This window comes from Eurypyga helias, unplaced genomic scaffold (genome assembly GCF_000690775.1).
Source record: "Eurypyga helias isolate BGI_N326 unplaced genomic scaffold, ASM69077v1 scaffold28112, whole genome shotgun sequence".
Classification (NCBI taxonomy): domain Eukaryota; kingdom Metazoa; phylum Chordata; class Aves; order Eurypygiformes; family Eurypygidae; genus Eurypyga; species Eurypyga helias.
In genome coordinates, this window is record NW_010235701.1 from 55,806 (window position 1) to 81,588 (window position 25,783).

Below are 25,783 nucleotides of genomic sequence, written 5' to 3' on the forward strand. Positions count from 1 at the left end.
TTCCAAAGAAAAAAACTCCCTATTTTAAGCAAAGCTTTATAATTTAATTGCAGGTTAGGAAAAGAAATTTCAGAAGAGTTTATACACAGCATGGTTTTCATATTGACTGCCAGTGGTTTTGGCAGAAAGTAACCCAACTGTAGGGTAGAACACCCTTGCAAGCGTTTCCTTCTGTGGATGAAGTACCAAGAGCGTGGTGAATAGGAAAAATGTTAAGCATTAGTACTTGAAAGCAGAGAACTGTATGTTGACTTGGATAGGCTGCATTGTACACAAATTCCTATGGTATTTTTTGACTGCTGAATCATGTGGGGGGAAAAAAAAAGCCAAAACAAAAACCAACCCGACCAAAGAACAAAAAAATCCAACCAACCACCACTTCAGAGCCTGCACCTAGTAATAGTTGAGAGAATAGATCCAGGAACCTGGGGTAGCTTGGTTTGTTCCCAAATCCTGCCACAAATGTCCTGCCCCATCTTGTGAAATCCATTTGGAGTGCTCGCCTAGCTGCAAAGACGGATGAAGTTTCCTTTCTTCATTTCCAAACCTGTACATTTTTGAACCTCAGCAGGACATATTTCAGTACATCTTCATATTGCATGTACCAAGCAATTTTAGGTAACACTGTGTAGGTATTAATACAATTCAAAGAATTAAAAGTAGCACCCTTATACCAGCAGCATGAAATAGGATAGTGATTCAGCAGTTAGGAGCACAGTCACATAACAACAGAATATCCATTCTGCTTTTTTAAATCATGCCTTTGAGTTTTAAGTTGAAGTCTCCAATATAAGCCAACGTATTTGCCTTATAGTAATTAACTGTAATTATTTTTAATAGGTAATAATTAACATCTGGTCACGTCCTTGGTTTAACTTCCTAACCAGCAAGTAGGACTTCTGGCAGCTGTAATATGTCCTTGGTCACTAATTTAGTAGTAGGGGGAGCTGCCTGCTGAATTACCAGTACTGGTTTTTGAGTGGGTCCCCACTGAAGTAAGATGATGATAGAAATCAGGTACATCCACAAGATGGGGAAACGAGCTGCATTGGCCCGAGTTCTTAGCGTAGCCGGTGGGAAACTGTATTTTAAGTGTTACATTATTTCACTGCTTCATATCACCATTCCTCTTCCAGTTGCATTAATGGTGAGGTAAATACTTTTCTGTGGTGACTGGGGGGAGTAATTTTTCCCGGAGTGACATTTACGTCTGCCAGTACATTGACTATACTTACCTTTATAAAAATGGGGTATTTAACAATGACAATGTTGCTTATATGAATGTCAATGCTAATATAAATAATTAAAAACTGTTTGAGTTGGGCTCAACCCTAAAATAAGGAGTGATGATTTTTCTTTTAAAAAGGTCGGGCTCTATATAAACAGTGGCAACATTGACTTTAATATAAACATTGGTGAATTTGAGTCAGAAAATGCTTGAATCTGATCCATTTACGACTGCATTTTTCTCTGTTAATTAAGGGCTCTATTCAGACCAAAATTCAATTTCCACATTTTTTGTCACTGAGACTTTTGGGACTCCTGTGGAGTATAATCCTGGAGCAGAAGCCAGAAGTCGCTTAGCAGTGCTCCCAGGGTGCTCGGACTTGAGGCTTTGGCTACACCCTCCAAGTAGCACTGAACAAAAAGTCACACCCCTCTCCCACACCCAAGCGAGGAATGTGACCCACATCACGACAGCTAGCAAGATGCTGGGGAGGAATGTGTGCACAGGGGGCCCAAGGCCCCGCGCCCCTTAGGATGGGTCGCTCGGCAAGGTTTGGTTTTCTGTGTGCCACCCCAGTCCCTCCACTCATTTCCAAAGGCAAGGGGCCACAACATTATTGGAGCATCTTATGCTCTACCTAGGGGAAGAGGAATTGATAATTTTTGTATCACTGTCTTCACAGGAGAAGTAGAATAGAGATGCTCTATACATGCTAAAATGCTCATTAACGGTCCTCTGGGACTTTGGGTGTTCCCCCATCTGTTGGGGCCAAATTCCAATTTAGGCGTTACATTTAAATTCCTCCAATCGTTTTTAATGCCTACGATATTATTCACTCCTTGCCTTGGTGTGTTGGGTGGTGTTGCAGTATTTCATCTCAGAAATTTTTGTGGTTGGTGAAATCATTATTACAGCCATGTGTCTATCTGTTTGTAGACCTCTGGAGGAGAGGTTGGATAGAGTCCTGTCATGCCATTACTTCTGGCTGGATTCTCCCCGTCGGGAGAGCAATGGGGTGATCACGGATGGCCGTGACAGGCAGTTGTCACTGATCACTCTAGAGAATAACCTCCCTTTCTGCTCTGCTTTGCTGATTCTTCTTGTAGGTACCGTGGAAAAAGGCGGGCTGTTTCTAAGCTCAGCTGGCCTCCAGGTTCCTAGAAGATGAGAGCAGTGCTAAGCAGATACAGCTGCACTGTTGAGACAGTCACTGGAAACCAGGGGAAAGTAGCTGCACATCACAGGCTACTGATGGAAATTAAGGAGCAGTTGGGGCTGGCATAGGCTGTTATTCACATGACTGTAGATAACGTGATCTCCTAGCTGTGGAAGAAACCCTTCAAGTTTCCTCTGTTCATGTAGGAAGCTATGATCTGCTAGAGGAAGGTATTTGTTAGGGATTTTTGTCAGACTGAATTTTTTTCTGCATTGGATTGATGATTTAGTATATGGATTGAGATTCATCAGTGAAGAAAAACATGATACAAACTTCTATTTTAAAGCCAATGACAAAATCCAAGGGGAATTAGGGACATTGCCTAAAGTATGCGGTAGCTGTTTCATTTTCTGTCTAGAAACCCACTGAAAGTTCTCTCCACTTAGTGGGGAGAGCCAGGAAAGGTAATTTTTTGTTGCCTGCAGTCACCCTGCTTTGAGCTGTCAGATTGTGTTAGTTAAACAGCGCCGAGCTGCTCCGTGCTTTTGCGTGGGGGATTTCAAGGAAAACCCAAGTGCAGTAAGAAGGATGGGCGATTCGGGAGGTGCTATCCTCCCTCTGAGACAGGATGAAGTACTGCCTCGGTGTGGTGCCAGGAGACGCTGTGCTGCTGGAGATACCATGAGGCTAACGGTTAAGCTGCTGATTGCTATGGCCAGCGTAGGTCCCGTGACAGTTTCCTCGATTCTAGTGTGCAGAATTCAGACTGGAGGGGTTATGGTTGACATACAGTTAGTAAATCCCCTCTGCAGTTTAAGGTTTTCATCCATCATTATTAAGCAGTAAAAGAAACTCTCTGTTTTTTTTTTTTTTTCAATTTACAGATACAATATTTTCTTAGGTTATATTTCATGTGTGTTTATAAAATGCTTAACAAAAGGTCCTGCCAATTAGGCCCCGAGTACATAAGTTAGGAGGGGTCTCAGACCACACTGAATTTCATCATTAATAGTAATTATAAAATACCTGTTATCGTGCCTGAACTGATTTGGCTAACCTGCCCCTGCTTCTCTTTTTGCCTTAAAGATATTGATGAATGCAGCACCATTCCTGGGATCTGTGATGGAGGAGAGTGTTCAAACACCGTTAGCAGTTACTTCTGCAAGTGTCCGCCAGGGTTTTATACAGCTCCTGATGGCTTGAAGTGCATAGGTGAGTAGAATCCTGTAAATAATAAGACAGTAGGAGTCATTGACATTCATGAATATCTAAAATGGGTAACAGTGGGCCAGGAACATATTTCAGCTCGTGATCTTGAAATCCTTCTGTTATATAGAAGTTCATCGTGTGCCTATATATGTATTCTGAAATGAGTTTTCTATCTGTGGGCTGATTCCGCTTTTCCTCTTCATTCTGACCTTTCCTTTAATTTTTCTTCTTACAGTTTTTTTGTTACACCCTATTTGTTGCCTTAAAATAGGCAGGATTGTTGAACACATCTCTGTGATATTCTTGCTCTCATGTTTGTCCTTGATTTAGTCCATGTTATATTCAACAGTCATTTAGGACAGCAAATATACTCAAGAAAGAAGGTAACCACCCCAAACAGCTTTTTTTCCTCCTTCCAAGTGTTGCGACCTTACTGCAGATATTTTTCATTGAAGGAAGTGGTATGATAAGCTGCATGTGGGACATGTGTATCTGCTTTCTTGGTGCTGATGATTTGGCAGGGCTGTTCTTTCAGGCTTTCACTCTGGCAGAGCAGAACCTATCTTCCAAAGGCCTGACCAGGAACCAAAGGACTGTGTGAATTAAAGGACTGCCACTCCAGTGCCAAAGCCATGAAAGAGTAGTGTTAGCACTTACTGCTTCTGGGAAACATACAGCCTGCTCTGGGGCAGTTCAAGTATTCACATTTCCCCCCCCCCCCCCCCCAACCATTTTTAAGCAGTAATTTCTTTTTTTTCCACTGTCAGTGCTGATTTTTTAGCAATTATTGTCATTTAAGAATCGAATGAAAGGTTTATTTCCTCAGTTTTTGGTTTTTATTTAAAGGCGCATACACAGTGCCAGCACTTGGGTTCAGGAGAGCGCCCTGTGTTTAGTACCTTTGGCAGAAAATCATTTGGGGGAAAATCGAAAAAAAACCAGTAATTTCTTTTTTTTCCACTGTCAGTGCTGATTTTTTAGCAATTATTGTCATTTAAGAATCGAATGAAAGGTTTATTTCCTCAGTTTTTGGTTTTTATTTAAAGGCGCATACACAGTGCCAGCACTTGGGTTCAGGAGAGCGCCCTGTGTTTAGTACCTTTGGCAGAAAATCATTTGGGGGAAAATCGAAAAAAAACTTAAAATGCCTGTGGGAGTTGCTTTTATTGCTTCAGCTTAATGACTCCTAAATGACTGTGGATAATTAAATCATTGATTTCTGATTGTGCTTAATACTTATGAAGGAGAGTCACCTTTCTGTAACAAAAAAAAAAAATTATAGCGATGCACAACTTCCATTTGCTTTTTATTTTTCAGTCATTGCTCAGTCAGGACTGCCCAACATTCACACCCTTGTTATATTCCTGCAGTTTTCCAGTCTCTTCTACCCACTGTATTTGTATTTTTGAAGTAGTTCAGCTAAGGAATCGCGTATTTAAATGATGACAGGCTGTGTTAAGTAATATGCCAGACTACCAGCCGTCATTAAAATTTTGGCTTTGTGTCCAAGGCAAAACGTGCTAAATGGGTAGCACTATTAATTATCTGCAGATATTTTGAATTCGTGTCTAATATGCAGACTGCATACTTGCCATATTAACAAGGACAGAACCCCAATCTGTATTCGAGCTGGGCAAAACATGTAATCTTGATTTAATTACAACATGCCTGTCTTAAGTGAAAAGTGTTAGCTGAACGTGTCTATTCTGTTAGAGATGAGGAAGTGCTTCTGAGAAATGTATCCCTTATGGGACTCAAACTGAGCAGTGCTGGAGCCAAACATCCAAAGGAAGAACTGGGAGTTCCATTATTACAAACCCTAGAAGTTAGAATAGACAAAGCAAAGATAATATCTCCTAGAGCTGAAGAGCAGAATCAAGAACAGGGCATCTCAACCCAAGTACATGAAGAGTGCTAAGAAAGCTGCTAGCCCATACTTCCAGCTAGCATAAATTTGTTTGGTCAGTGTTACTAATCGATGGCTTTTTCTTTTATTTCTTTTATTTTTTTTTAGAGGCATATTTTTCTTCAAAATTCTTTTCATAGTGGGTTTTTTGCCTTTTCGAAATACTGTATTTTAGTGAAAAATATTAAAATATTAAAAACTGAAGCAGTGAAAAAGTTGTTTCCTGCTGTTCTTGCCCTTATTTGTATGTTTTACCATTTGGAACAGAAAAATGAAAGAGGACAAAAAAAAGAATCACTTCTGATTAAGAATATGGAGAGATTTGGCATTTTTCTCACAAACTTACTGTCTTTTTCTGAAAATGATGTGGGTTTTGGCTAAAAACCCTTTTGGATAAAAAACCCTACCTACACCTGTAGGTAGACAAAGGTGTTTGTATGTGGGTTTTGGATAAGCTACCACCTGTAGGTAGACAAAGGTGTTTGCTGTGTGTTTACCTTTTACTGGCACATTGTGTGCTTGCATGGATCCTGTGTAGATCCTTTTTCCATTTCTGCTCATTATTGCTTTTAAATATTTCAAAGCTTGGTACTGACCAAAACAGAGAAGGATGAATTCCAGAGGATGATGATAGGTTCTGTTGGAGGGTTTCTTCTTTTCCATCCACCTCACCATCACACCATGCCTCTGAATCTCTCTCCACTTCATACGAAGACCAAAATTATAACAGATCACAAGATGATGATAGGTTCTGTTGGAGAGTTTCTTCTTTTCCATCGGCCTCACCATCACACCATGTCTCTGAATCTCTCTCCACTTCATATGAAGACCAAAATTATAACAGATCACAGAATCACTAAGGTTGGAAAAGACCTGTAAGCCTCAAGCTCCACGTCTACACGCTCCTTGGAAACCTCCAGGGACCGTGACTCCCCCACTTCCCTGGGCAGCCCGTTCCAGTGCCCGACCACTCTCTCAGTGAAGAAGTTTTTCCTAGTCTAAACCTCCCCTGGTGCAACTTGAGGCCATTCCTCTTGTCCTTAAGATGCAGTGGGGAGCACTTTGAATCAGAGCTTTGTTAGGTTTTTTAAATGGTAGATTAAGGAGTGTATGTGTGTGGCAGTTTAGTTGGGTACCAGGAGAAAATGGAGGGCCATAGAACTGAGTAGATCTTTTTTCTCCATTTTGCATTTCCATTATATGATAATACAAGTTAAAGTTTGGAAGCAAAAGCCAACTGTCCCTTTTAGCTGTACTGCCAGTAATATCCGTGCTCAAGGTTACAGCTAATAAAAGGCAGAACCATCACAGACTCTCCCAACATATCACTATATATCAATTTCCTCCAAATAATAAGAAACTTCCCTGCCTTTTTTTTTTTATATCCACTAGAATAGCTAGTAAACTCTGGAAAGCAGTTACTAGGCAGATGGATCCGCCATGCCCTGGATAACTGTTGCTTTAGGGAATGGTGTTTGCTGTTTTAAGGTTTTATCTGCAACTTTTTCCTCTACATTGTGACAGCAAATGCTCCTATGTTTTAGAAGAAAACCCTTCGTCTGGTTTGTCGTGCAGCATCAAATCACACCACAGCTTATACTGAGTCTGATATGATGTGACATATTGTGAAACAATGGCTCAGCTTCAGATTATATCCCAAGATTATTTTTTATTATTATTTAGTTTGCTCCCATCCACATTTTATCTCCCTTTTCTAAGCTGGGGGATCTCTGTGCGATGTTGTTAGAGCCGAGTGTATGAAATCTGGGTACAGGACATGCTTTGTACAGCATGTGCTTACCCTTCTCAGACAGGAAGCCAGCACATCTCCATAAACAATGTGATGGCACCAGTTAAAGCTGTGTTGGTCTTTCTTGCCTGCGAGCCTGTATCTTGTCAAATCACTACATGCTTCAGCGGGGGAAGCCATGACTAATGAAATATGAATTAATGCTTTGGGAGCTGCAGTGCTGTGACTTTACGGCTCTACATCAGTGCCTTTCAAATCAAAGCTTAAACAGAATTGATCTGGTACTGTCTTTAATAGAGATAACACCACTACTTTTCTTTGGGAGCACAGAAGCATATTTTATTATATACGGGATACACGTTTCTTTTGTTTGCTGATTGTTGTAATGTTGCAAGCGCGATGTCGTTGATGAAGTAATCCACCAAGAAAAACGTGACCTTTCCTTTTTGTGACAGCCACATTCCTCATTGGACTGATGATAGATACCCATTTCTCTCTCTTGGTAGATGTGCGTCCTGGATACTGCTTCTCTTCCCTGACCAACGGACGCTGTGGCAATCAGCTCCCCCAGCCTTTGTCCAAAATGCAGTGTTGCTGTGACAGTGGCCGATGCTGGTCTTCTGGTGTAGCCACCGCTCCTGAAATGTGCCCGATCAGATCCACAGGTATGAACCCACCTGCATTCTTTTGAGCGTGGTTGAACACTGGGTGAGGCAGTGATTTTCTTTTGTCAGTAATGTTTTCATTGAAGAACTGCATGGAATGGTTGAGGCTGGAGGGCACCTTGGGAGACCGTTTAGTCCAATCCCTCCGCTCAAAGCGGAGCCTGCTGTGGCAGGTTGCTCAGCACCCCACAGGAGGTTAGGGCAAGCAGACATAAACAAAGGATTTTATCCGTTGATAATTAATGTTTTGTAGCCTGGTTATTACCTGATTCAGATTTTGTTTTCAACATCTTCAGGTCAGGCTCAAGTTAGTTCCTCCAGAGCCTTCTAATAGATCCCTATTCCCTCTGCAATTTCATTCTCACTGGAAAACTGGGGTTTCCTTCCTCTTATGTCTAGCTTTCCCAGGTGCCACTGATGTCCTGAGGTTTGGCACAGAACATAGTGTCTGTCTGCTACCAACATGTGCTGTACTTTATCGCCTCCCTGTGTATTGGGATCCCCAGATAATGTAAGATTTGAGTTTAGGGAAGATGGTGAGCAGATTGTGAAACCAAGTGTGAGGGAGTGGAGGAAGGATGGTTTTGGGATTGTTTTGGGCTGGAGACCTAATTAAATGCTTTAGAAAAGAAGAATGCAGGAAGCTTAAGGATTGATGGGAGGAGCTCAGGGGAGGTGCAGGGGTTAGGGAGGAATGGGAGTCATAACCCTGCAGCAGTGCAACTCTGAAGAAATTGGCAGAGGTCATGTATGGGAGTGTTTATTATTATTGTTTTTAGTCCTTTGAGTGAAACTGTGTAATACTGTAGCAGAGATCTATGATCAGAACTCTTGGAAGACTCTTCCTGGTTCTGTCACTGTCTCATTAATAATATTTAAACATGTTTAACATCCAAGACTGACCAGAATAATGCTAACAAAACGGTGTAATCTGTCAATGCTCGTCTGAAATAGTGAGTCAAGGAGAAAGCTTTCAATCTTAACACAGTCCCTGTTCTCTTTACATACTTTCTAATTATTCATATCTAAGTGGTGAATAAACTGGGTGGAAAAGTGAAGTAATTTGGCCAAGGCCACAGGCTGAGACGTGGTAGAGAAGGAGCTAGAACCCAGGACTTCCTGACTCATAAATCCAGGCAAGGGCTTCCAGATAATGCTTACATGCCATTTTTTTTCCTTCTCCTGCCCCGACTCAGGATATAAATTGAGACTATAAATTACTCTTTTCAAACGTGCTTTGAAATTCTCTGAAAGGCCTTACATGTATGTAAGGTATTGCTGTCATTATGTAATCAAGTTTGGTTATTCCTTAATGTATCCTGAAGAAGCAAGGTGAGGAATTTAGAGCTGTCAATGGCCTAAAATCTCTCTGCCTCTGAAATGGAAATTTACTGCAGTATAAAGTGGAGCACTAGCTGCCTAATGTAACCAACCCGTTGCATTTTCAATATGGCCAGCAGCCCCAGATGTTACCATAAAATAGGCTGTTTATTGCTAGAATTATTCATGGAGATTAAAGTTGGAATAAGAAAAAGGCTTGCACTGTATTTCTTTGCATAACATGGCAGTAATTGTTTATGTGGAATGAACTTCACCTCAGCAGTCCCTTCATGTGTGCTAATTCCACCACCCGTGGGCAGGAGTCCCCAAAACTGGGACTCTTTTTTCCATGGGAGGCCTAAGCTCCTGGTGGATTGGTTTTGGATAATTGGGTATTACCAGTCTAGAGTGAAAAAGAAATACAGCAGTGTTTCTTCCCCAAGGACTGATCGGTGGGTTGTAGAGAATGTGTGATGAGAGCACTGACTATTAACCCACCATCGTTAGCAAACATTTCCGTATTGGAATTTGTTGTGTGGACGTACACAGACACTGCTTCTTCTGAATGTCTCTCTTCTGTCTCAGGTAGACCACTGATGGAGAGCAGATTCAGCTTGCAGATGAACAGGCAAAATAGAAAGCTAGGAAAAAAAACCCCAAATGAACAAAATACAATGCATAATACAACAAAATCTCTTGGGAATGATTTAAAGATTAAAATCACTCTAAGGAACGATAGAGGGAAATGCAGTAACACATGAGACAAACTGCTCACCTAAGAGCATTAAAATATATGCAAAGATCATAATCCGGAAAAGCAGAACTTTAGGCGACCATGTTTATTTAACAAATCCTCTGTGGTTCAGGAGGAGCTTCTAATGTGTTTTACAGGTGGAAATAGAAGTGAGATGAAAGTGTTGAAGGCTGAAATATCCAGCTTAGTTCTCCCAACACTAAATTTATTTTTCAGTTCTCATTTTTTACATTATTTCAGGAATTCATGCATCTCTGTGGCATTTTGTTTTCATTATAGAATTCCTCTCCCCTGGTGTGCCATAAACTTTAAAATTCTGAAGTTCATGGATACTGGCTGCACAGATAGTTATTTGTGTACGCACGAATTGTGGACATGAATTAGGTCAGCTGGAAATGTGGTCATTAATTGTGATACTCTGCGTGCATTCTTGTGATCGCAAGTTCCAAAACCCACACTTCCCAAAGACAAAAGAGTGGGGGGCAGGAGGAAAAGTGGGGCAGTAGGGCAGATGCCACTCATAGAGATAAACAATAGGAGAGTGCATAACACTCAGACTGTGCTTACAGCAAGATATATGGTTTTCCTATCATCTGAGGAAGGATGAACTTGGGGTGGATCGGACTTGGTTGCTCTTTCTCTACGCTCCTTAGACTGCACCTCATTTGGTTTCTGCTTTTATTGGCAAACTGTATTTTCACAGGGAAATAATGTTAGTGGATTCATTCTCTAATTGGTTTTGACTCATTGCTTATATTTATATTTCTTTGTTTTAGGAGGTTAACTTAAGAAATCCAGTTGAAACAGGGCTTTTTTTCTCTTTTCGGTATTTTTCTAACTCTGTGGCAAGCTTTGTATTAAATTAACTTGGGATAAAGTCCAAAAGTCCTTCTTTAGGTAAACTTCCCACTGAGTGCATCAACGATTTTGCCTGGAAGAAGACTAGGTAGGCCAAGATCAGGTTCCCGCCTCACTGTTCAGTTTCATATCCTGAATGTCAGTTAGGTTCTTTTTACTAGCAGTCTTCTAACAGGTAGTAGTGATATCCTCTTATGGATCAGTGACTCCTTTCACAGAGCAAAGCTTGTTACTAAGAAGAAAATACATAGGCTCAGATTTTCCTGATTATTTAAGGTTTGTTACTGCTAATCTGAAATGCCATGAAAAAGGGGAGAGTTGGATTGGATGGAAAGGCACAGTAGCCTAAAACAGTATTCACGTTTTTGTCTTGCAGATGAGTACCGCAAGTTGTGCACAGTAGCTGCTCTGCTGCCAGCAAGACCTGACCTTCCTCCGGCCCGTCCTGACATCATCCCTCCACCGCTCCTTCCTGGTGTTTACCCTCCTCAACAACCAGAAATTGTCTATCCGTCTCGGGTTCCACCACCTCATGGTAAGAAAGAAATAACCTTTCCCTGCACCATTTACATTTAGTTTCCTTAAAAACACGTGTTTCTCAGGAGCAACGTGCTACCTTCATCTGTTGGTATCTTTTGCTTACTTTGTGTGGACGTACAGTCTCTGGATATCCTACTAGTCGTAGCCAGGTTACCATGTATCTTACAGCAAGTGTACCTCATTGGTAGCCGTTTCCCTGTGACAGGACTCAAAATTTACATCCTCACTGTCTCGTACTGAGGCCCATGTATTGCAGTAGTTACATTACTGTTATTTTAAGGCTCACGTATCGTGGGCTTTGCTGTGTGTCAGCATTGAGGCACATGAGCAGCTCTTCGACTAGGTTGTGGTAGTTACATTAAAGAGCTTGGCTGGGAGAAAGCTGCATCTTTCAGGTTGTTTTCTTCGCTCTTGCTTGGCCAGGTAGGAAGCGTATCGATAAAAATACGAGTCTGCTGGGCACTGAGGCTGACCCAACACGAAGAAAGAACTTTTTCAGTGATATGTGTGGATAGGTTAGATTTCTCCAGAGCAAGGAGGAAGCCAGAGCAGAATACCCATATACTGCTTATTCTGTCCCTTGCTCAGGGAATTTAATACATGCCCATGTAGTCTGCAGTAGGCATGTGCCACCTGAAATCATTTGGCACAGCCACATACTCTTTTTGGAAGTAAACACAGCTCTTTTCACCCATGCTCTGTGCAGATGCAGGCAGGCTCTGCTTGCACTGGCACCAGCTGAAACTATTTAGTCTTGGTTCAGCACCAAGCTGAGCTAATAAGCCTAAGAGGCAAAATATGTTAACTCAGGCCTGACACTGTACTGACGTAGCTGCACAGCTTCTGGTCAGCTGGGAGCACGGACAGAGCCAGCTCACGTCTGCCTGCCAAGGACCGTATAGGCATACCTTCCAGGGTTATCCCTGCCTTCCTCTCACTCTGCTATCTATGAAAACAGAGGTAACTGAGCCAATCTGCCTGCTCTTTGCAACTGTAGGCTTTTAGTAGAGTCCCTGCAGTGCCACGTACCCACTTTCCCACTAGGTATGAGCAGACTCGGTCTGCTTTTGTCCTGCAAAAGAAGAAAACAGGATTAGACTTGCCACAGTGAAAAAAAAAAAAGTGGTGGCTAGCTGTTTTCTGACAAACCTTTACAAGTAAAAGTGCCATTTTCTCTCTCCCAATGCTGATTTTACTATGTAATTCACATTGTGATGGAAGGTAAATGTTTACTTTCGATGGAAAACGCTGCACAAGTTGCAGACTACCAAAAATTATGATGATGACCTATTAAAATATTTTTCCAACTCTGTTATTTCAGTGATCTTGCCAGTGAACTTGACGGACTATTGCCAACTGTTCCGACATCTCTGCCTTAATGGGCGCTGTATTCCCACTCCTGGGAGCTACCGCTGCGAGTGCAACAAAGGATTCCAACTGGATGTTAGAGGGGAATGCATTGGTATGTGGTTTTCTGCTGTAAATCATAGAGGGGAATTTTGTTTTAAAGAAAAAAAATTCTTTTCCACACAATGTAATAACTCTGAATTCTTGAATAAAACGACCCCCCCTCCAAAAAAATAAAACCCCAAACCCTAAATAGACTTCCAAGAACTAATTGCTTTCAACTGCAAACTTATTTTTACAGCAGTTTGGCCTTTAAGACAGTTTATAACAAACATGGTAACTTGTTACAACATTATACAGAACTAAGGACTTCTTATTTTACTAACCTGTGACTATAATGTGCTCATTAGTGATTGAAAATGAGCTCTTTAAAATGCTACGAGCTCTTTGAGTATGCAATGACCTATTGTCAAAAAAAAAAAACAACACCAAAATGAGTCATGATCAGGTTTAGTAAGATTTTCAAGTCCTTTTTCAGCTCATCAGGAGTCCTTTTTGGGCTCTTGAGCCCTTTAATTTTGGAATTCAGCTAGAGCTTGATGATAGGAGCAAGGATTAGCTGTCTCTTACATGCAAGATTTTGCTTCTGTCAAAATCTGTGTCTCCAGTGGAGCTGGAAATGTGGAGGTGTGGGATTAAAGCCTCTACCTTTTTGCACACGCAATGTCTTGTCTTGCTGAATCCTCCTTTTTCTGAACATGGGATCCTTTTACTGGCAGTTCAGTGGTGTCCCCTTTCGTTTCAGACTGAAGCACACTATTTCTCCAACTACAAACCAATGAAATAACCCTACAGACCCGAATAACTTTAAATCAGTGTTTTAATATATTGTCTGTGTTTCACAGATGTTGATGAATGTGAAAAGAATCCATGCATCAGTGGAGACTGTGTGAACACCCAGGGATCCTACATATGCCAGTGTCGTGTACAGAGCACACCAACCAGAACAGAGTGCCGAGGTAAATTACGGTTTTACAGCCCTGTCTGTTCTGTTGTATGCATACCAGGAGGGAAAAGAGTTTTAAAGCAAAATTTAGCAGATGTGTTAAATACAAGGGTTTAAAAAAAAAACGAAAATAAGATATGGCAGTAAAAATTATTAACCTGCCTGAGCTGGTTGTTCCTAGGCTGGGTTGTGAAGAAAGGCATTTTGTCTTGTGCTGAAAGTGTCTTGGCACTGTGTGTGCCTTTGAAGTGGAAGAGACCTCTTTTCTCTTTTTGTTGTTGTTTTTTAAACTATTGAGAATTTTTTCTTTTGCTTCTGGAGGATCTCAAGCACAATTAAACATCCCTTCTTTGGAGAAGCCCTTTACCTATAAAAGACTGTTCAAAGTCTAAGGGATGTAGGGGGGAAAGAGAAGTCTTCCAGTGGGTGAAAATGAGTACAGTGCCCATGTGCTGTCCCTGACCACGGCCAGAGAAAGGATTAAACATAATTTATAGCAATGAAAACTTAGATAAAGCATGGAAAAGCAGTCAAGCACTGGGGATGTCTATGTGAGGAAGCTGTAGAAGCCCTGGTATTGATGTTCAGAAGAACAGGCTCAACAACAGTTCTGGTGCTCTTCATCCCGTCTTCCTGTGGGAATGGGGAGCATGTAGCTGCCCACTGATCAACCCTTTGTTGGGTTCTGGGGCTCCCAAACTCTCCTGGGGTGGGAATTTGACTGTAAAGGTGAATGCAGACCCTTATAGTTAAGTCATAATGAGAGACCTCTGGCAGGAGAATGAATGACTACTTTGATATTCCATAAGAAATGCAGCATCTGAATGAAACAGGATGTTTGATCTTGTCTTCAGTTTGCTTTCTGCACCAAGTGGAGGGTTCCTTGAGCACGCACTCCTTCTGAAGCAGAGTTTCTAAAAAGCAAATATAAAGCTATCTGTATTAGTGTGCCTGGGTTTTTTTCCCTTCCTGTGTGAATCAGAAAGGTGTTTGTGGTAGAGATGCTTACTCCAGTCCAGGAGGACATGCAGAGCCAGCACCACCGCTGCATGTTGCTGGGAGAATTTGACCTAATTGCTGCCAAACAGCCATGTTGCGGAAGCATCTTCATAGTTCAGCTGACTAGTGGTGAAGGAGCGCTGAAGTGGAGTCTCAGCGGTGATGAATTTACTCATGAGTCATTTTTGTCACACGCTTTTAATTTGACTGATTCATTGCACAAACACATGGTTGTCAGAAGCCCAGTAGCTTAATGGCATTAAAGTGTGGTCACTTAGCAGTTCCTTTGCAGTCTCTGGGAACTGTGCTCGCTTGACAGGCAGTTCAGAAAACGCTACAATGTGCAGAATCTTTGTTTGCTGAAGGAATTTTTAGGACCAGTTTAGGGAAAAGAAAAAGGCTAGTGGGGTGCATTTGGCAAAATATGCATATAGCACTGGTGCCTGCCAAAATCAGCATTTGCTGTAAAATTACTTCGCATGACTACTTTGTGTGCTGAGGTTTTATTTTTCGCATACACCAATGTGTCTGTGCTGATACGCTTTTGCAAGTGTACTCCTTACGTCCATTCGTGAAAAATGAAGGCTCTGTAAGGACCAGATGTTTATCTGTCCCTTGCTCTAAGGTTCCAGGAGAGGGTGTTCTTCTGCATGATGAGGCTGATAGGTGACTGCTTGAACGTTGCAGTCTGCATCGCAAGCTGCTGGTTCGGATCCCTTATCGTTCCAGTAGGAGCTGGGCTGAATGAATATGTTAATTGGAGCCACAGATGAATAAGGTTGTCTCTATCATTAGTGATCAAAACAAAAAATGCTTTTCAATTGCGGAAGAGGGGTTGTTACCTTCACAGCACAACCGTGCTGCCAAGAAGGTAAATACAGGTTCCCAATTTTGAGAGGCATCAGTTCCCCCTCAGGTAGGTGTCCAGAGAGCAGGGGTGTTTGGGAGGACACCCTGTGCTCTGCTTCTTCCTGAAGCACAGCACCGCACTTCTGCGGAGAGGGCCTTGGGAAGGGCACCCCCAGGATGTTTGGGGAGACAGCGTGGTTGCACGACAGATAGATCTGCACGGGCTGGTTGAGATCTCTGTGAGCAGAGTCCCCTGTGTGCAGGAATCTCTGGGAGATGGTCCAGGCCTTGATGGAGAACACTGTGCAATCTGAAAAATGTCTAGACAGTCTGTCTCAGCATCTCCTCTCCCCTCGTTTGGAGGAGAGGGAGAGCTGCCAGCCTCGTGTGATATCACTATTCAGGTCCTCCAAAGCACTTGCCAAGCACCTCCTGCAGAGGAGGGAAATGAGGAGCTGATGTTTCAAATATAAAATAAGCAGGAGAAATACCTTCTGAGGTGGGAAAGTCTCGAACTTGCCTGTTACCTTACAGAGCAGCAGCAGAAGACAAGCTTCCCCCCTCTTTCCTAGTAGCTAGCTATTGTAACTATTGTAACTTCAGTACAAATATTTTAATGATGAAGAAAAATGCAAAAAAACAATTGCAAGGGTCCGATTCTCGTTTGAGCAAGCCGCAGGGTAATGCTCACCGAAATTCTTTCACAGCAACTTGAAGTTTCAAGCTGATGAACATTTTCCACCCCTACAACGTTCGGTTATGGAAATCAAAATAAATCCTTTTTCAGGTGAATAGAGTTTCCGTGTGGGGTTAAAAACCTAAGGGAAGGGGAAATGGGGGAAATTCCTCTTGAGTATGAAAAAATAACACCACCACCCCCCTAGTGTTACTTTTCTTTTCGGTTGGCTTTCAGACATCGACGAGTGTTTACAGAATGGGCGTATCTGTAATAACGGACGATGCATAAATACGGACGGCAGCTTTCACTGCGTGTGTAACGCTGGCTTTCAGGTGGCAGCCGATGGCAAAAACTGCGAAGGTAAGGCCGGCCCGGAGGTCACTCCGCAGCAGCAGCCGCAGTCGCGAGAGGTTATTCATGTCAGTGAAAAAGGACCTCTGGTTGAGGGGGAAGGGAAGGAACAAGGCATCACATTTCTAAATACCTTTTGCTGCATCTGGGAGGGCAAGTAAACTGTCTTTTGCAGCCAGTTCTGGAGCCTGGGCTTGGCAATCCTCAGCAGGATGTCTGTCCAGCAGGAGAAATAGCACATACCACTATCGCAGTTTCTTTGATGGGAGTGGTGCGTTTTACAGCGGAGCACAAGTCACATGCTGCCTGCTTTTACTGTGTGTTTAACAGCGTGCTTTATGGGAGCTTACGGGGTGACTAGCAATGTGTTTTATGTAGATGCAGTCTGGTCTGACCCATAAAAACTGTTTTAAGAAAAATTTGTAAACATAATTGATGTGTTCCTACCTCCCAGACCTTTGGTAGAGGGGGGGAAAAGAAGAATGTTCTTTATCATGCTTCCCAAGGTCCTTGGGAGGGTTCCCAATGATCTATTCATACGTTAAAGGAATTTCAAGCACTGTTCTTAGAAACATTTTTGGCAGAATATTATCTCAGTGATTCAGCTCAAAGTCTTAATGCCAAAATTCCTGGTTGGGATAGATACACGATTTTTTTTTTAAAAATCATAAATTATTTTTGTCTGACTTAGCCTGTAAGTAAAAAGAAAACACACCATGTCTAGAAGTGTAATTTCTGTCCAAGACAGCTGCAATATTAAGGAAAATAGCACGATTCCGAATATATTGTAATGTCATTATGATCCAGTGATTTTATGTGCTAGTAGTGATTCTGTTAATCCTTGGTAGAGACAGACATTTTAAGACTCTGTTTTTCCTGACTCTTTTCTAGATACACTTTAGCACTATAAGCTGCTATTAAAATATCTCATTATGGAACTAGATTGCCTAAATATATTTGGAAATTAATATATTTGGGACAAAAACCCCGCGATTCTGATCTCTTCCTTTCCCACCAAATACCATGTGCTAATAGTAATAAGAACCAGGACATCGGCAGTCTGGTAAAACATTTTTAATTCCATTGCACATGTTGCCAGAATGTCTGTTGCATCCACTTAAGGAACAGTTTCATCTCTGGCACTGTAACGCACGGAGTTTTGTTCGTAGGAATACATGTGCACGCACACTAATCGCTAAGGACCATGGCATCGTGCCATACCTTAATGTAGCTCTGTGTAGCCCTTTAGATGAAACTGGTAAATAGTGCTGATTTTTTTGGATATAACGTCCAAAACTGATTTCATTTGTGCCAGAACAAAATAAAGGCTAAGTGGATATAAAAGCTTACTCAAGTCAAGCACAGAATTCTCTCTACTTGCCTTTTTTTTTGGGTCATGTGGGTTCGGACTAGCAACGTCTGAGACCTCTACCTTTTCCTATTTGAATCCTTCCTGCTATGCCATTAGTCAAGGGGTGAATAATGCTGGTACGAAGCTATGATTAGTAAGTACCTTCCTGTGTGACCTGCCATGCTGAATCCAGGGAAGGGGTAGGTTTTATTTTAAGTGGAAGTTGCTGATGAAAGTGCCTACAGGATGCATGCTTGAGCACAGGGCTGGGAATTCTCCCACATCATAAATCTTAGACTCATCCAATGGAGGTTACAAAAGTTTTCACTCCAAACACAAGTGCCCACTCCTCCCCTTTCAGGTGTTACTGGTAATATAAAATGGGGTTTACTGTTCCAAATGGGAGGCTGCTTCTAATCTAGCTTCTGTTTACATCAAGATTGCAAACCCTCTTCAATTACTTACCTTTCTCACTTTTTTAATGGTTTTTACCAACTGGCAGTTCTTAAGCTCTCCAGTTTCTCATCTGTTTTTTAATCTCTTTGCTCCTTTTGGATGCATATGTTAATGATTCATTATGAAAAGAAGGAGTCATTGCTTTGACACATCCTCTAGGGCAGTGCAGTATGTGCCATCATATGTTTCCGATTATGATATAGCTTGGACAACTAAGAAAGAAATTAAGGCTTATCTTTTGGAGTTCTACTACTTAACTGTTAGGAGCATTATGTCTATTATGTGCATTTTCAGATATGGATGAATGCAGCATAAGGAACATGTGCCTCAATGGAATGTGCATCAATGAAGACGGCAGTTTTAAGTGCATTTGTAAACCGGGGTTCCAGCTGGCATCTGATGGACGCTATTGCAGAGGTGAGCACAATAAACTACGGGCTCCCAAAGCCTGTGAGTCATATCCCTCTGCTAGTTTCAAGAACCGCTTTATTTCCTTACAGCGATCCTTGGGGACGGAAAGACTGGGCAGAGTTCTCGTCAGATATGCTTTTTTAATCAGCTAGAGTGATTTGTCATTGTGCAAGACACTACTCAGTCTTCTCCACAGTGTTGAGCAACTGCCCTAACCAGCCAGTGGGAAATATTCTTTGATCAAGGACTGTGTGATCTGACCTAGTTAAACTCCAGGTTTTTTTGCCTATGAGGTTTTCTGCAGTTTGGCCCCAGTGTATCTCACTTCTCATGTTCGGCCTTTTGAAGTTTTCTGCCTTTGGCCACCCAAACATCCTGACTCATTTCCTTCATTGGGTTTTTCTCCCATTTGTGCCTGGGTGTTCCTAGTCAATACAGCAGCGCCGGGGAGTGCCCAGGCCGGGATGCAGACATGAGCACCACAGCACGGTTGTCTTTTCCATTTGCTGCACTAGCTGAGCAGTAACCCTTGTGGGAGATGCTGCAGCAGTCTGGTTGCTAGTTATGTCATCAGAGTTTCTGTTCAGTCCCGTCAGGAACTGCAAGTTTTGTGTGTATAAATCTTCATGTTTCAACAAGTTTTATAGGCACAAAGCAGAAGTCGAAATAAGGAATAAACAAGTGCTGGGCCAAGTTACTTACAGTTTTTCTTTTGAAAAATTTTAAATCTTTTAATTCTTGGAATCAAGTCAGAAAAAGTGCTTCCTTACACTTTGGCAGATTTAAAAAAATGTCACACTGGATTGCACAGCAGCATCTTGTTGTGTGGGCCAATAACAAAAGTAAATGTTTGAATAAATAATTTGGGTTTGAGAGTTACTGACACAACGGTGAATTTGGATCCTGTTGCTTCTTAAACACTCTGCCAGTCTTAGGGCTGAGCTGTGGGGTGTCTAGACTTAGACTTCAGATCCAAACCAGGCCAATAAATCTGGTAAAACACCTGGAACTTCCCTTGCATTTGGTAACTTTTGCACTAGGTATGCAGGACAGTGCTGCCCAGCCTTCAGGTGGGGGAATCATACACAGAGATGATCCCATTCTTGCTTTGTAATAGGATGGTTTTGATTAGAAGAATGAATTGTTCTTTAGTTTCTCAAATGAACAAATGTGCAGATCCATACAGGTGTCTCCTTGGCTTAACAGCTACTGGCTGTGTAGGCTGCAGCTTTCGCACACTTAGAGCAATCAGCTTTATTCTCATTCTTACCTGTTTTCCAAGTGGTCGGTGAACGCCTGTGCTTTGCCAAAGCTTATCTTCCAGCTAGTCTGTGTGTGGGACGGCAGCGAGACTTGGTCTCAGACTTGGCAGGGAAGAACTGGATGCCCATCAGGCCTTGCCACTTCAGCCAGTCGTCTTCCCAAAGACCGGTGGCTGCTCTCTGTATCGTTAGCAAGGATGTGACTCACTGATGCAAGCTCAGCCCAAACGCTGGTCTTGATTTTTGCCTTGAGCATCTTCTGGTATTTTTAATTTTGTGGAGTTTTTTTTGGTTTTGTTTTTGTTTTTTTTAATTTAACATCAGTAAATGCCATCCAAGAAGATGGTATGTAAATTGCTTCAGACTAAAAACCCAACTTCACAGCCTGTTATATGCCTCCTGGCTAAACAGGAGTATGGATACAGCCAAAAAGGGGGTTCTGGCCCTAGAGAAATGTTACTTCTGTGCATCAAAGGAAGAATATTTGAAGATTATCCAAAATTGCAGGCAACTCAACTGATTCCTACTGAAAGTTGGAACAGATCTTATGGTAAAATGAAGGATTTCTCCCTCTGCTTTTCAACACTTACAGTAAGCCTCTTTCTCTATGAACGAGCATGCAAACATTAATTATGTGTTAAAATTGCTATTGGGTCAAAGTCAATCTGGATTATGAGACCTTGACACCCAAATTACACTTTTTCACAACTTCATATTTGTTTCCTTTCTTCCACTTGCCCAAAGTATCATGAAATAATTCCCAGGAATGTAGTGGCTAGAGGGAGAGCACAACTCATTGGTAAATGTCTCCAGTCATGTTAGTAACAGTTTTAAAAGATTGATCTTTAATAGTGTCTTTTCCTGTACATTTTAATGTTTATCCTTTCGGGGTTCTTTCTGTACGCACAACGTGTACAGAGAAACTGAATTCTGTCCTACAGAACCGTTAGCCTTTGAAACACTCATCGTTCACACCGCGTATCCTGAATTTGCAAAGTGGATGCACTGAGATCTTACACAAGCTGAAACTCTGAAGTTCATGCTTGCACACGTGGTTCCTGCTCACGCATGTTGGGGATGTGCATAAGCACAACCTGGCATTTCTGCAGCAAATTGTCTGTCTGCTGGAGAAATTGTGGTATGGAATAAAATGTGGTTTTGCCAAATTTTTTAGATGGTCAATGAAGGAGTGTAGGAATTGCAGCGTGCAACACATTGCTGGTATAGGCTTCTCGTTTGATGCACTCTAAGCTGAATTTTGAACGGTTAGGAAGAATTTCTAACCCAAAGTTGGCGATACTGCGATTGACGGTTCTATAAAATTGGAATTTAAGCATAAGTACAGGGCATATACTTGGCTGTCTGGTAAAAAATTCCACTCAGGCTTTATAAAGCAACATGCCAAAAAAGAATGTTACACTATAGTCTTGTGTATTCCCTGTAAAACAAGACATACTAAACTTATTCACCATCAGCTGCTTCTGCTGATGGTTTGCTGACGATTTTTCGGAAATACTTACATCAGGCAGGCAGAGGTTGAAAGCATGTTTTCTGTTCCATACATTGTTTCATCTTTAGACCAAACAGGAATTCTCCAAGTTGAAAGCTATTGCAGGGCAACTGAAGAGTAGCGTGTTAGGAGCCTGAGTAAATTTTTCCTGGTTAAAATTAGAGGATTTAGTGTACCCAGTGGGCACTACTGAGCAAGCTAAGCAGAGAAGGCAAAAACTCATTGGGCTTGGAGAATGAGTCCATCAGTCAGTTTTCCAAAACCAGGTTGGGGTATTCTGGCAAAAGTCAGAAAAACTAGTATTTTTTAAGTTGTCCAAATGGGAACTTTCACCACAGAAGACAGCAGAGCCTCATCAAGGTTCGAAATTCAGACTTTATGGCTGTGTGTGCAGTTGATTTACTGGGAGGAGTCTCAGCCCAGGGAAGAGCAGGGGCTTTTTACCCCATCTTTACTGGACCCAGGTTTTCAGCTGATCTGCACGATTCTAAGTGCACCACTTTATCTTTGTATAAAACAGCTATAACAGTATTTTCAACGCATCTGTAAATTGGTGCAGAAGAAAATGGATTGCACATTTCACCCCTTACTAGCTTACAAAATCTTTTTAAAAATGAGCTACGGGAAAAAGAAAAAAAGTTACTTTGCCTTTCTGTTTCTATAAGTAACCTTAAAAAAGGAAAGGTTTTTTTTCCGTTTAGGAGAACTTGTATGTCAAAGGAGTTCAGTGTTGTCTTAACAAAATAACTGTCTAACCGTTAAATAGTATGGGCGCATTTTGAAGTCCCATCTTTCTTTTTACTTACACGGAATAAGGACTAAATTTAAAGTGGGAAAAGCATTTAGGGTTTGTCTGAAACAGAACAAAAGATTGCAGGATGAAGTAGAAATGAATTGAGCCCATGTACTTAAATGTAACTTCTATTTTAATATTCAGTTTGAAAAAGGAATCTTGGATCATACAAGCTGTGTTTTCTGCCAAACAACACAAACTAAGTAAAACACAGAGGTGTTTCACTCTCAATTTGCCCTTTTAAGGTCAGAAAAAAGGAAATTGTCACACACACTGTATCTTGTATATATTATGGAGAGTTGTTATGAAGTGATTATTTTATAAAGGTTATACATGCTTCCAAACAATATTTTAATCACTTATAAAATAATGGCAGGTTCTCTGTGTCTAGAGAATGATCTTGCTGTTAACAGGATACGCAGCCTATATAACGTTTTTACTCATTTAACATCCCTTGGTGATAGCCTAATATTATAAGGCTTCATTCTTGTATTTCATCGCGGAGGGCCTTATTGTTCACTGCGCTATTGTTAGGCAAAGATGGTAAGCTTGTGCTTGGCAATTGCTCAGGGCTCAAATCATTAACAAATTCCTTTCAAAACTGGAGTGCAGTCTCTCCATTGAAAGTTTATAAACTGGGCTGTAATGAGCATCTGATAGGAAAACCCAATTGTCATGCAGATCACTGGAGAGACACTACGTGCGGTCTGACCGCCGACATTCAGATGTGCTTCCAAAAACTGAACCCGCAGCAGGAGGAAGGGAAATTCTTTGGTGGCCCTGAGAAGGCACCTCATGGGGGGGTGAAAGATTCAAGTTGCTATCTGGACTGATTTCTTCCAGCATGAACTCACTGTTAGCACAGAAAGGGAATGCCCTGTTACACACTACAGAAGTCCTTTGTCTTAGCAGTCGCAGTTTCCTCTTCCTCTGATTATGTTTTTGCCTGAATGACCCTCAAATCGGAGTACGTACCTCTTGGGAACAAGTTAGGAAATTGCAGTCCCTCTTGGCTCTCCAAGGAGAGCAAAATTGTTTTCTTTTGTTTATTTCTTCCGAATATTGCATTTTCTTCATCCATTTCACAGAATGAATTAATCATTATTCCTAATAAAACCTTTACTTGAACTGGTTTCCATTTACACTTGCTATTTTTCTATAGGATACATTGAAAATAAGCTGCACAAATACAAGTTTCGGCCAGGCATTGGACACTGTGTAATTTCATTTCTAATAAAGCTCATTCTGTTCTCCAACAGACATCGATGAGTGTGAGACAGCTGGAATATGCATGAACGGGCGCTGTGTGAACACTGATGGCTCTTTCAGATGTGAATGCTTCCCTGGCCTTGCAGTAGGACTGGACGGACGCGTGTGCGTCGGTAAGACAAGCTTAATGTGTGGCGAGTGACAATTAGCCAGAGTTAAGGCATTAATGCTGCACTGATGGACAGATGGAGTTTGAATGTAGAATTTACCATTTTGCCATGCATTGGTGGGTGGTAGTTATATGGGATGCTGACAGCTCTGGGCTATTTACTGTAATAGCCCATTTTGCTCTTTTTTTCTTTTCCTTTGCATTTAAAGAGAAAAAACAGGCCAAATCATGAGGTCAGGTAGACTATACAGCGTTGGAGCTGAGTGGTGCTGTGTCAGTTTTGAGTAGGTGAGAATTGGCCCCGTTTCTGTCAGTGTAAAATTCTTCATTTGTCACTAAGCTTAAAGATTTGATTACTCTTTCACCTCTTTTTAAAGATCTAAAACCAGGCCGTAGCTGTTTTTCCACTTCTGCTTGTTTCTGTCCAAGCAAAAGGTGTTTGAGGTGTTTGATTCTAAAATTCTATCTGTGTCTGATAGCTGTTATGGGCCAGTTTTTAAAAAGTGAGAAATGTCACCCCTGGACCTGAAAAGATAAACATTTTAAATCTTACGCACTAGAATAGCTCACTGATTTTTTCTTTGTTTTTTAATAAATAAATAAAGGGTTTTTTTTAACAGCACCACATTTGGTGATCTTTTCCTTTTGCAAGTTTTTCTTTTTCCCTCATTCTGCCTTTTTTCAGGCGTAAAATGAAAACAAAAGCTTTAGTGTGGCTTTAGTGAGCTTAATCCAGGGTGTTGCACCAGTGGTGATCTTAGCCCTGATGCATCAGAGACAACTAACAGGGTTGTGAGGGGGAGAGGAAATACGTCTTGTTAAAATCAAATCACTCCTCCAACTCTGAGAGTAACGTAAACAGTACTGAGTTTTTTCGGAAGTTTTGAGATATGCTTGGTTCTAGCTCCGAGATCCTGCCACGGGGCCTGCCAAGTTGCAAGTGAGTAATGTCCCTGTCACGTGGCAGAGACTTTGTCCCTTTTCCCCAGGGCTTGTGGCTAGTTCAAGGTTAAGTACTGATTGGTCCCCTAGTAGTTCACTAACGCACGTTAAGACATTAAATGCAGTAACTATGAACTCTCAGGAGCATGACGAAGAAGAATTTCCTGTCCCGAGTAGTGTGAGGGTGTAGGTGGGTGAAAAGCATAGGGAAATGGTGAAAGATGTTTTGTTTCGACAGCTGTTTTACAGTGTTTATGACACCTGATTTAATACTTGTGGTAATTAATGGCGGTATAGTTGGCTATGGCAGGATTAAGAGAGATGTCTCTCCTCAGATACACATATGCGAAGCACGTGCTATGGTGGCTACAAGAGAGGACAGTGCGTGAGACCCTTAACCGGTGCAGTTACGAAGTCAGAGTGCTGTTGTGCCAGCACTGACTACGCCTTTGGGGAGCCTTGTCAGCCCTGCCCAGCCCAAAATTCAGGTACGGCATATTCACTGGGACACACTCGAATTTAAGCTTTATGGTGAAAAGCTATGTTTACAGAGGTAAAATGCAGTTTTGTATTAGCGTTGCACCCTGAATCAGGAGGGTTACATGTTACATATCTTGAGCAATCTGCTGGTTTGCATGTTGGAAGAGTGCAGGAGGGAATTTTCTGAGGTGACAGTAAATGCTAGTATCTGGGTTCAGAGTTGTTACACTCATTAAAACAGATTTTCAAACAACAAACTCTAGTTTGATAGATGTGGATAACAAAAAATGCAACGACAAACTCAAGTTATTAATGGAAAAATCTTGAGTAATTCATATCTTCAAATCCTTATGTACACCTGTCAGTCAGATGTTTGCTCCTTGAATTCTATACTCTTCAAGTGATCGGAAATGGTTTATACAGTAACTAGCTTTTGGATGGGCAGTGCAAAACCAAACATCCAGTGAAGTCGGTCAAGACTACTTGGGTCTGTCACTGAAATCCCCACCAAGCAAAGTTGTCTGGAACATAACTTCTGTCTGGCAAGGAAGCAGTCCTACACTCCTTCCATGGGCAGAATCTC

At 41.6% G+C, this 25,783-nt stretch overlaps 1 protein-coding gene across 1 annotated transcript in view; it reads left to right on the top strand.

Annotated features, from left to right (window-relative positions):
• LOC104506047 (fibrillin-1-like) overlaps positions 1-25,783 on the top strand; it is a gene marked incomplete at both ends in the record, with an annotated part of 80,272 nt that overhangs the window by 41,830 nt on the left and 12,659 nt on the right. The window contains 9 exons of the mRNA XM_010146853.1: positions 3,471-3,596; positions 7,756-7,914; positions 11,223-11,381; positions 12,708-12,848; positions 13,639-13,752; positions 16,501-16,626; positions 18,719-18,841; positions 23,660-23,782; positions 25,056-25,208. Of these exons, the coding sequence (XP_010145155.1) occupies positions 3,471-3,596; positions 7,756-7,914; positions 11,223-11,381; positions 12,708-12,848; positions 13,639-13,752; positions 16,501-16,626; positions 18,719-18,841; positions 23,660-23,782; positions 25,056-25,208 (1,224 nt within the window). The remainder of the gene's footprint in view (positions 1-3,470; positions 3,597-7,755; positions 7,915-11,222; positions 11,382-12,707; positions 12,849-13,638; positions 13,753-16,500; positions 16,627-18,718; positions 18,842-23,659; positions 23,783-25,055; positions 25,209-25,783) is intronic.